The sequence below is a fragment of the Pelophylax lessonae genome (assembly GCF_965119305.1).
Source record: "Pelophylax lessonae genome assembly, chromosome: 6".
NCBI classification, from domain to species: Eukaryota; Metazoa; Chordata; class Amphibia; order Anura; family Ranidae; genus Pelophylax; species Pelophylax lessonae.
The window spans coordinates 216,018,348-216,030,641 of NC_138773.1; the positions used below are offsets into that span (position 1 = coordinate 216,018,348).

General features: G+C 39.0%; 1 protein-coding gene across 35 annotated transcripts in view; it reads left to right on the top strand.

Annotated features, from left to right (window-relative positions):
* The window catches only part of UNC80 (unc-80 homolog, NALCN channel complex subunit), a 222,403-nt gene that overhangs the window by 135,459 nt on the left and 74,650 nt on the right, over positions 1-12,294 (top strand). For all 35 annotated transcript variants that reach the window (XM_082262331.1, XM_082262360.1, XM_082262361.1 and 32 more), the window contains 6 exons: positions 1,258-1,347; positions 3,347-3,448; positions 4,481-4,661; positions 4,778-5,046; positions 8,599-8,733; positions 11,138-11,279. In XM_082262331.1, coding sequence (XP_082118457.1) covers positions 1,258-1,347; positions 3,347-3,448; positions 4,481-4,661; positions 4,778-5,046; positions 8,599-8,733; positions 11,138-11,279 — 919 coding nt within the window. The remainder of the gene's footprint in view (positions 1-1,257; positions 1,348-3,346; positions 3,449-4,480; positions 4,662-4,777; positions 5,047-8,598; positions 8,734-11,137; positions 11,280-12,294) is intronic.

Consider the following 12,294-nt stretch of genomic DNA (forward strand, 5'->3'; position numbering starts at 1 on the left):
GCTGAGGCTCAGCCTGCAATTTCGCAGAGCTGCCTCCAGTGGCAGCAGCCCCAAGAAAGCTGGAACCCTCCCTGGAGGTTGGGGAACTCTCTGGCAAGGCTTCCTAAACATTTATCAACTCCCCAACCACCTCCTGGACACCTCCTTCCAGAGATTGGCTGGAGCATGATAAATAATCAAAGCTTGTCCTGGAAATGTGGTTGTTGGTGCAATCAAAAAGTATCATGTACAGTACGCAAATGTTTTTCTTTTAGGTGCACTAATATGGCTACAATCATCTCACACCTATTATGGAAACCTGTAGACTGCTATTTCTGAGATCCTCTTGTTGGCTGGCTGTTATGCTGATTTTTTTTCCTTAATACTTTTGACCTCTTTTACTCTGATGGATCAATCAGGACCACCTGTCAGTTTTTCAGGTGGACCTGATTGGACCATTCATTGCTCTCTATGGAGTGGAGGATGTCAACGGACATATGTCTGTTGACACCTGCCGACATGGATCCGCCTGGTGGATCAGAGCGGATGACAGTCGGATGGAAATGGACTGGTGGACCATTTTCCATCAGACAGCCCATAGAGGACAGGGGGCCATGTTTATATCCACTCTGCATCAGCAGGGCCGCTGCTACCACTAGGCGAACTAGGCAGCCGCCTAGGGTGCACTGCCACCTAGGGCACAGCCATGGCCAGCACCACATTCCTCTCCTGTCATCTCCTCGTCCCCAGTGGATGTCATCTCTAGAGAGGGGGGCAGTGTGTACAGGAAGGGTTGTGTAGGGTTAAAGGGGGGCAGTGTGTATAGGAAGGTGGGTTAGGGTTAAAAGGGGGGGCATTATGTGCAGGAAGGGGGTCAATGTGTACAGTTTTTTTGGGGGGGGGGGAATGCAAGTAGCTGGTCTTGCCTAGGGCGCAAAATAGTCTAGCACCGGCCCTGTGCATCAGCAGACATGAACCTGTTATCCACCTGCTCAGCCGGGGATCCCCTTCCGAGGGGGAGGATTCGCTAGCAGAAAGGGGCCTAAACCATTGACCCAGAACAAGTTTATAGATGAGAAATTTTGGCTTAATTTGCTGCACACTTATTCTGGATATTGAGAAGTCTTACAGCCAGAGATGGATAGATAATGAGCACTCAGAAGGAGATCAGTCACAGTGACCACCCAAACCCACCACCCCCTACCCCCCATTTTTATTTTTGCTTATTTGAATTGAAGCTATTGAATCTTTCATATTTCCTTCTATATTTCCTGTCAGGAATGTCTAGAGTTTTTCAACATAGCAGATTCGCAGGCTGCAAATTACTTCCTCATGGATAAACGATGGAATCTGACTCATTATAATAAGGTAAGCTGAAGGACTGATCAGCAGAACTAACTATTTAACTGAGCTGCATGAGGTGCTTGTATTCAGCCAGTTGTAGGTACCACCTGACTGTTCCTTCCAATGATATAAGCAAGAAGGACTTTGAAGAAGAACACCTTTTAAGTTCTTGTTTACACTTGCAGTTGGGGGGGGGGGGGGCGCTAAAGATGCAACTCAACTGTACCTTGTTTCCTGCCTCACAACTGAAAGTTTATAAGTAATGAATGCCTTAAAAAGTTGATATTTAATCTAATAAATACAAGTTTAGACAAATGATTCCATTTAATTTAGGTGCCTGCAACAGCTACATGACAAATTCATATATACACTCACCAGCCACTTTATTAGGTGCATCTTACTAGTATCGGGTGTGGACCCCCTTTTGCCTTCATAACTGTCTTAACTCTTCATGACATAGATTCAACAAGGTGTTGGAAACAGTCATCAGAGATTTTGGTCCATTTTGACATGATCACATCACACATTTTCTGCAGATTTGTTTGGCTGCACGTCCATGATGCAAATCTCTCTTTCCCGCACATCCCAAAGGTGAGATCTGGTGACTGTGGTGGCTATTGGAGTACAGTGAACTCATTGTCCTGTTCAAGAAACCAGTTTAAGATGATTTGAGCTTTGTGACATGGTGCATTATCCTGCTGGAATTAGCCATCAGAAGATGGGTAGAGTGTAGTCATAAAGGGATGGTCATGGTCAGCAAAAATACTCAGGTAGGCTGTAGCATTTAAACAATGCTCAATTGGTACTAAGGTGCCCAAGGTATGCCAAGAAAATATCCCCCACACCATTACACCACCACCAGCAGCGTGAACCATTGATAAAAGGCAGGATGGATCCATGCTTTCATGTTGTTTATGTGAAATTCTGACCTTACCATCTGAATGTTGCAGCTGAAATCAAGACTCATCTGACCAGGCAACATTTTTCTAATCTTCTATTGTCCAATTTGGGGGAGCCTGTGTGAATTGTAGCCTCAGTTTCCTGTTTTTAGCTGACAGGAGTGGCACCCAGTGTAGTCTTCTGCTGCTGTAACCCATCTGCTTCAAGGTTCGATGTGTTGTGCGTTCAGAGATGGTACTTTACATGCCATGGTTGTAATGAGTGGTTATTTGAGTTACTGTCACCTTTCTATCATCTCGAACCAGCCTACCCATTCTCCTCTGACATCAACAAGGCATTTTCGTCCACACAACTGCCGCTCTTTGGATATTTTCTCTTTTTCTGACCATTCTCTGTAAACCCTAGAGATGGTTGTGCGTGAAAATCCCAGTAGATCAGCAGTTTTTGAAATACTGGCACCATCAACCATGCCACATGCAAAGTCACTTAAATCCCCTTTCTTTCCCATTCTGATGCTCGGTTTGAATTTCAGCAAGTCGTTTCACCACATCTAGATGCCTAAATGCATTGAGTTGCTGCCTTGTGATTGGCTGATTGACAATGTGTGTTACCAAGCAATCTAACAGGTGTACCTAATAAAGTGGCCGGTGAGTGTATATCTTAGCAGAACTACTTTAATGTTTTAGATGTTCCAAATCAGATTAATTCTTGTGTTAAAATGTTTTGTAAGTGTGCTCATAAGATAATTTCTTAATGCCCATAGCAATAATGCAACTCCTAACTTTATCTGCAGTGCAGAGTTGAAAAATAAATGGAATTTTCTGATTGGTTGCTCCAGGCAATACGAAATTGCTTTAACTTCCTATATTGACTTTTATTTTGTTTGCATTGGCCCTACTATTATCAGTGAGAATTTTTTTTTCACGCCAGTAGCTGGGAATGAGGGATAGGATTCAGCAAGGGAAATCAAGTGGCGTACCATTGTAACAGGACTATAGGGCATTTAGCTGTTTTATTGCCTTTTTCAATCTCAGCCCAATATTCCATTGCTTGCATTTGGTTAGAATTGTATATGAAATAATAATACCTCTTATTTCTGTTTATATTTTAAAATGTATTTTAGACTTATGTACGTGACATTTATCCATTTCGGAGGTCAGTTTCTCCACAACTGAACCTGGTGCATATGCCCCCTGAGAAAGGGCAAGAACTGATTCAGAAGCAGGTATGTTAATGTCATGTTATTAAGAATTCCCGTGAAGTGGTCTTTTGTACCAAAGGTCTCTGATTATGGTTTCCCAGAAGAAGTTATAATTTGAGCTTATCTTATAAATATTTTAAAAATACAATGGCTTAGCATGCAGTAATGATATTAAAACCCCTAGATTTTGAAAATGTTTGGCCTCTAATGTGTATTTAAAAGCTATGAATGATTAATAGGATACATAAAGTGAGTTTTTTCAACTATATGCTTTCCTGGTTCCTTTTGTTCTTTCCTACGCTTTTGCACTTGATCAAATTTAGCTCTGCAGTAAAACATGATGAATGAGTCTTTTATAAATTAGGCATATTCATTTTAATACTTTCATGGGACATTAAAAAAGAGTATAGCAGGTTAACATCCAAAGGCATTAGCTCTTAGTAAAATAGAAAATATTGATCTATCCCGCAAATTGATTGCTTCTGCTCCCAGTATGTGGTTATGCTCAGAATGCGATTGGTTATACGTATATAAACCTGTTATGAACAATTATATTAATGGTTGCATTTTATGAAAAGGACTCTGCAGGTTGGAAATCTTATTTAATTAATCAGAGATGAATAAAGATAACATGATACTGTTAGGAGCCAAAAAGCTCTGGTTCTTAAATCATTGCAGAATCTCTCGGAAAAACAGAGAAAACACGGTTTTAATGGCTACCTCATTTGTCAAGGCATAGGGACTGCCCAGCATGTGCTAAATAGTGGATATACATGCTGTGTTAAGGGATAATTGTATGAGTATCTCAATGATCGGTTACACATAGTTCGAATTTCGAGAGAGTCTAAATTTTGTTATGAAGTTGCTTAATTCATGGAAAGGGCATATCTGGAGACATGTATTGGCTTATTAAATTGGCAATTATTTTTAAATCGTTGTGACTGCAGTGAACTAACAAAGACCATAAAATTGGCTGCTGTGACCTTTTTGCGCTTATTGTATTTAAATATAACTTTAATATGAATATATAATTTGTAATATACTTCATATCCTTAGGTGTTTACTAGAAAACTCGAGGAAGTTGGAAGAGTTCTATTCCTAATATCCCTAACCCAAAAGATCCCCCCTGCTCATAAGCAGTCTCATGTATCCATGCTTCAAGAAGATCTTTTACGTCTACCTTCATTCCCAAGAAGTGCGGTTGATGCAGAGTTCTCACTTTTTAGTGATCCACAAGGTAAACTGTTACTCTACACAAAACATGTATTGATGGGCTATGTTAAAATTTTTAGATTGTCACAGTGGTGATTGCTTAGTGACAAATGTATTTTTTTTTTTTGCTTGTTCTGTTAGGTGGCAAAGAACTGTTTGGCTTGGATACGTTACATAAAAGCCTGTGGATAAAGCTGCTGGAAGAGATGTTCTTGGGCATGCCCAGTGAATATCCTTGGGGAGATGAGATAATGCTTTTCCTTAATGTCTTCAATGGTGCTTTGATTCTTCACCCAGAGGACAGTGCCCTTCTCAGGCAATATGCAGCTACTTGTATCAATACAGCTGTACATTTCAACCATCTCTTTTCATTGAGTGGGTACCAGTGGATTCTGCCTACTATGCTCCAGGTAAGTGAAAAATAGATGATTATGTTGAGTGTTAAAGGTATTATTAGCAGAAATAATTGTTGCATACCTGCTTGAGCAGCCTGATGAGTTGAGGATGGCCTCTCTTACACCTCCAGCCCAGGGTTTCTGATAGAGCTGACAGGTGGCGGAAGCACCGTGCAGGCCTGTTCAATAAAAGTGCTGATAGGCAGGAGACTCTGTTCAAGTGAGCGAGGGATTTACTGCACCGTGGATGAAGGCATACCGATGAATAGTCACTTGGACAGCAGGAAGATGCAACAACTTCAGGCAGACAACTGGTCACAGTAACAGGAGGGCGATGGCTAACTGTGCTTGTATGGGAGCCAGCAATAAGCAAGCAGACATGGTGCAGACACAGTAGACTTCATCAGGTACAGATATGGCAGAAGGTAAATAATCAGAATTCAGGCCAGGGTCCTAGCAGATCAGTTACAAATGGAGCAGACGTATACATAGTCGAGGTACTATCTGTAGCTAGCACTATGCTGATAGGCCATAGAAGGTCAAGACAAGCTGGATCAATAATGGGTAGATAATTGGGAAACACAGGCAACAGATCACAGGTACTGCTGAAGACAAGTCAGCACTGAGCTAACGTAGATGCCTCCTTTCATTGGCCCGTTTGATGCCAACAAAGTCAACAAGCATGCATGCACACACACGCTGTGAAGTGTCATGAAAATGTAGCTGGTCATAGTAAAATCCTGTGAAAGAATTGATTAGTGGTGCCTTATGTTTTTTTTTTTTTCAGTTTTTCTGCAGCAAGGAACAAAAGCTGTTCTCCTCTTTATCATAGAGCATTTGGGTTTGATACACACACTTCCATAAAAAGAAAGCAACATTAAAATGTGCGTCTAATGTAAAAGGAAGCAAAGTTGCAACTAAGCGATACAATACATGAGTATAGGTGGGATAATTCTAAGACAAAGTAAATTTACGCATTTACAAACTTTCCTCCCCTTGTGTTTATTCTCACTGATCATATCTGCTATCGCATTTAACCTGGGATCACCTTATATTTAGGTGGATCTAGTCTCTGTCTAGGAGAAACTCTGATGAGGAAAGAATAATAGTTGAGAGCAGCTACATAACTGTGAGATGACCATGTGGTGTAGTTCTTTAATCTTACCAAGATCACCTTTATTTACATTTTAATTATCTGATATATGGATACAGCTATCTGTGTGAATAATTTCACAAACACCTCTCTGAGCTGCTATAAGGAAATCCAAAGCTAGCTTTTTTCCAAACCTTTCCTGAGTTGGTCCACTTCAGCGTTTAACATGCCGATATCAGTAGTAGTAAGATTTCAAATTGCTGTCACCTTTAATTTCAAAAGATGCACACACCCCTGAATACACATGTGTGACCAGCAGTGAGCCTGCGCAAGAGGCCCTGAACCAACCAATGCCTGCACATAGGTGGTTGTCTGGACACACCGTCTGTGCATTTCGGCACAACCTTCCTGACAGTGATGTGCACAAGAGTTTATATTTTACTCATCAAGAAAGGTGGTATGTAGAGAAGAATCTAAATTACACACCTAATTTGGAAGGTTAGATGGAATCCTGGCAATTAGGACATGAAACACAGGAACACCATTCTCACTAAGTTTACCAGTGACATATGTGTTGATGTAGTAAAGGACTAAAGCATGTTCACTTTGCAAACTGAAATTTCATTTTGAATAGTAACTATGACCTAACTTAGTGAATGTGATGAAAATTCACTGTGCGACGAGTACCCAATCAAGTGCAAGGAAAATTAAAAGAAAAACAAAAAAAAAAACAACAGGGCTAAGGGAATAAGGTAAAGGAAAACTTTCTTGCAAAGTAAAAGTTCACTTTGCAAAGGGTACAGCCTATACTCCTTCAGTAAATCAACCCCAGGCTCACTTATACCCACTAGAGGCCTCCTAAGTGTTGGCAAGCATATTTTGTACACCAATGTTATTATGTACATAATATTCTATCCAAACTCATGCCGTGCATCATCAAGTTCATTGAATATTCCTTGTAAATGTCCATCATGATTCCTTATGTTCCCTGCAAAGATTAAGGAGACAAAGTGTTTCATTGGGGTTAGTTTACTAAATAAAAAAACTTTGCAAGGAAAGCTGCACTTTGTAAGGGAAATGTCCTTAGAGCTTAGTGAATGAGGTGAATCTCTGCTGGCTTCCATCATCCAATCATGTGCAAGAAAAAATACAGTTTTTCTTATTTGCCCTGCACTTGGTTGGGTAATCTTTGTAAAGTGAAATGTAAGCACATTCACTGAGCTCTAGGGATAATTAATTTTCAAAGTGAACAGTCTATTTGCCTTTAGTATATAAACCTCATTATAACATATTTATCAGCATGATGTGAATAGATGACAAGAATAGCATGCCTAATGCACGCTACCAACAGCGCTTGCACCGCAACTAATAAGTGAAAATACAGCGTGTGTGTGTATATATATATATATATATATATATATATATATATATATATATATTTATATATATATATATATATATATATATTTCATATCCATATGCCCAATCAACATAACAAAAAACACAACTATATGTGAAAATATGTAACAACAACAGTGCATTAGTGCCAGTCCAAAAAATCTGTAGAAAAGATAAAATGATCGCTGAAATTCAGAAAAAGTAGTAAATTGATAAGCCGTCTGCCAGATTTCTTCCCAGTAGATGGTATATAGTAGTTGATATAGCACCCCGTGAGGTCAGTGAAATATATAGATTGCCAACTTACCAGATGTAGTTGATCTTACTTGCTTTATAGCAATAAGATCAAAAAGGCTTGTATGGTCACCTTGACCAGGGAGAGGTATTCATAAATCGATGCTGCTGCTTTCTTGCCTAGTGCTCCAAAGCGTATATATTATGCAGAGACAAGAAAGAAGATCGGGCTCCACATGGTGAAATACCGTAAATAATTTTATTGCCTCAACACAGGCTAAAACTGCTGGATTATAGGCACAAAGATAAAAATATAATGAAGCTACTCGTAATCCCAGTGCAATTCCCCGCAAGTGTGTCAGAGAACAGGGCTATAGGCGGTACACAGCAGATAGCAGCGTGTGATCCAACCACACCGTGTGACGTCATCGCGTGCGTTCCAAACGTACACGTTTTGTTATCAAGTATGACGTCTTCAGAGATTGATGTGAATAGGTTTATTATAGAATTAAAATATAAAGGTGGCAGTAGAACTATCTTTATATCTTATTTAGCAGACCTGACAGTGGAATCTTGAATAATATTTTGAAGAGATTTTAATCATTCAAACACTAAAAGATAGCCAGGGGCATCAGATTCTCTGACATGATATACCTTAATATCAACAGTACATAATGGAGATGTTGCTACAGCAGTGAATGACTAAATGACTAAATGTGACTAATTAAAATGCACTGATATATTGTTATCCTGTCTTGTGTAAGATAACAGCTTGTTTTTATGTCATTAATACATAATACAACGCAACACAAATTGAAACGCCATTCTTTTCTTTCATTAAGGTATATGCTGACTATGAAAGTAACCCTCAACTTCGCAAAGCTATCGAGTTTACCTGCAGACAGTTCTATGTACTTCATCGTAAGCCATTTGTGCTTCAGTTGTTTGCCAGTGTTGCACCTCTCCTTGATCTTCCGGTGAGAGGCCCCCTGCCATGGCTTTATTTCATTTGTTTAATGCACTAAATGTCACGATTAAGCCCTTCTCTATGATATTTGTCCTTGGACTATGTAAACATGTATGATATAAAGTCTTTTTATAGATCAGAGCTACCAGTTTTGTTTATGTTGAACTCCATAATTTGGTATGCCATCTTTCTAGGACCCCTGTTATATTTTCATTGTTCTAGGAGAAAAGAAAGATACTAGGCTTAAATCACAAAGTTTTAACACAAAGACAAGGCTAGCTATTTTAGCCATGTGACTCTAATTTTTAAATCTCATTGGACTCAGCTGAAAGGAACTGTCACTTTTCTTAAATAAATATATGTGTCCTGGTGTGAATTAAACCTTCTATGTAATGCTCAACATAACCTATTGTCATTTGAGGGTGCCAGAAGTCATGCGTGAATTTGACTGTCCCAATGTTATGTTTGCAAGTCTCAGGCTATTCTAATTATGTTCTAATATTGTGTCATTTAGTCAGCTGAATACTCTTGGCAACCCTTTTTATAGTCATAATGATATATATAGTGATAATGTAACTGTCCAGTGAGTGTTCTTAGAAGGATATTGATTACAGTAACAGATAGCTAGGTCTTACATCAAATGGCAGCTACCCTACAGCAAGGTTTTAGATCTTTGGGTAAAAACTGGAGCAACTGTAAGAAATCCATGAAAACATAGAGAAAATATTTATACATAGGTACAACGTATATTTTATACAGATAGCATCACTAGCAGAAGGAACCCAGGCACATTGTATCAATATCTGGTAGGGGTATCTACCTCTTCTTTCAGTTCATATGGCTTTTTTTCTGTTGATGAAAATACAGTATTTACCATTCAACTATTTATTATATAAGACATACATGATGTGTAAGGTAAAGTCTACAGGCTTGGAAAAATCACTTTGTCAATGGAAAGAAAAATGGCTAAAAGACCGAATTCAGAAAGTAGTGGTTAATGATTCATACTCTGAATGGTCTAAGGTTTTAGTGGTGTACCCCAAGGTTAGGGGTTGGGACTCTTTTTAATATCTTTATAAATTATATAGGGTCTGGGATTAAAAGTACCATTTCAGTCTTTTCAGATGATGCCAAGCTTTGCAGTGGAATAACGTCCTTACAGGATGTCTCCAACTTACAAGCCGAACCTCAATGCACTGTTTAATTGAGCAACTATGTGGCAAATGAGTTTCAATGTTAATAAATGTAAAGTTATGCACTTGGGGGCTAAAAACAAGCATATATCTTACATACTAGGGGGGAGTACAACTGGGGGAATCGATGGTGGAGAAGGATCTGGGTGTTCTGGTGGATCATAGGCTTATTAATAGCATGCCATGCCAAGCTGCAGTGTCCAAAGTGAACAAAATCTTTTATGAGGTATGAACTGCTAAGAGAGAGAGAGATATCATTTTATCCCTACACAAATCAGAACTCATCTAGAATATGCAGTTCAGTTTTGGACACCAGTTCACAAAATGGATACTGGAGAACTGGAGAAAGTGCAGAGAAGACCAACAAAACTGATAAGAGGTGTGGATGAGCTCAAATATGATTAAAGATAACCTGAACTAAATTTGGACTCTCTAAAAAAGTGGAGATTAAGGGGGGATATAATCAACTTATATAAATTCATAAATGGTCCATATAGCGAACTTGTGTTTAGTTATTAATTTTAGGGTCATTACAGAGTATAAGGAGGCATTATTTAAATCTGGAGGAAATGAGATTTAAACTCCAAATACCGAAATGCTTCTTTACAGTAAGAGCTGTGAAAATGTGGAATATACTCCCTCAAAAGCTGGTTCTGGCCAGCTCAGTAGATTGTTTTAAAAAAGGTCTGGACTCTTTCCTAAATGTACAAAATATAACTGGATACTAATATTTATAGGTAAACTTGATCCAGGGAATATCCAATTGCCTCTTGGAGGATCAGGAAATAATATTTTTTCCCCTGCTGGGACAAACGGGATCATGCTTTATTGGGTTTTTTTTTTTTGCCTTCCTCATGATCAACTTTGGCTAAAGGATTGTGTGTATAGAGGTTTTCTATTTGTGTGCGAGTTTTATTTTGTTTGTTTTTTCTCAGTGGGTTGAACTGGTTGGACTTTTTTTTTCAATCAGACTAACTATGTAAGATATAATTTTTTTATAGCAATCAAAGCCATATGTTCCAATGACTGAGGTAGACTTTTCACTAGAAAAAGGTTTAATAGGATTCATTATTTAACAAAACACCTACAATTTAGTGTGTGCTTGTTTGTGACATATAAGAATCTAACACTTTGCTTGGTATAACAATATCAGTTTGGAAATGTTATTTTTCATTATATTTGTATAGTGCTTATCTTCTAACACACCATGTTAATCCATAGGATGGTGTAAGCAGTGGCTCTTCTAGCAAAGGTGTGTCTTCTCAGTGCTTGTTTGACCTTCTCCAGTCTTTGGAGGGAGAAACACCTGATAATCTTGATATCCTGGAACTTGTGAAAGCAGAGCGTCCCCTTAAATCATTAGGTAACTATACATTCAAAATATACAAAACATAGGAAAACCTTTTGAAGAATTAAATTAAAAAATGCAGCTTGTGCTTTTGACTTTAGGGATTTTAAAGACCTAAAGGAAATGTTGTAATCTTTCCTATTCTGGGTAAAGTGACACTGTGTATGTAAAGGCCCCCCAGCCTATTGATACTCATCTTGCTATTGCTGCCTATGTCAATATTTCTGACTCCTCAGCCAGCAAAAATATCTGGTGTGGACCTCTGCCAAAGTGAAAACACATTTTTAGCAGCCAATCACTGGACAAGAGGCAGAGGGAGTGAAACCACCGATCCCCCTAGTGTCCAAACCCACCTACACTGGGGCAAGGTGAGTATCAGTGGGTCAGAGTTGCCCTTTTACAGACACTGCCACTTTACCTCTGAACATGGTAACAGTGTCTATTCAAAGTTGTTAAGGGGTGGGCGGCCACCGCTTCCTTAATGGCCAATGAGTTATGCCCAAAAGTTATAGCGTCTACAATTTATGGAATACATACTGGAAGCTTTTACATTCTGACTCATTTCTTGAGGTGCTAAAATGACATTTTTTTCACAAAGTTGTCAGTTAAATTATATATTGTTTACACATGCTATGGGTATATGTGGAATTACACCCCAAATACATTCTGCTGCTTCTCCAGAGTATGAGGATACCACATGTGAGAGACTTTTTGGGAGCCTAGCCGCATACGGGTGCAAAAACCCAATTACCGCCTTCAGGATTTCAAAGGGCGTGAATTGCTCATATCACTTCCTCACTACCTATCACAGTTTCAGAGGCCCTGAAATGCCACAATAGCACAACCCCCCTCCCCCCCAAATGACCCCTTTTTGGAAAATACACATCGCAGGCTATTTGCTGAGAGGCATGGGGAATCCATGGAATATTTTATGTTTTTCCACAAGTTTCTGGAAAATTAAAAAAAACATTTTGGTGACGGGTTGTCACTTAAATTATAGTTTGCTCACACATGTCATGGGTATATGTGA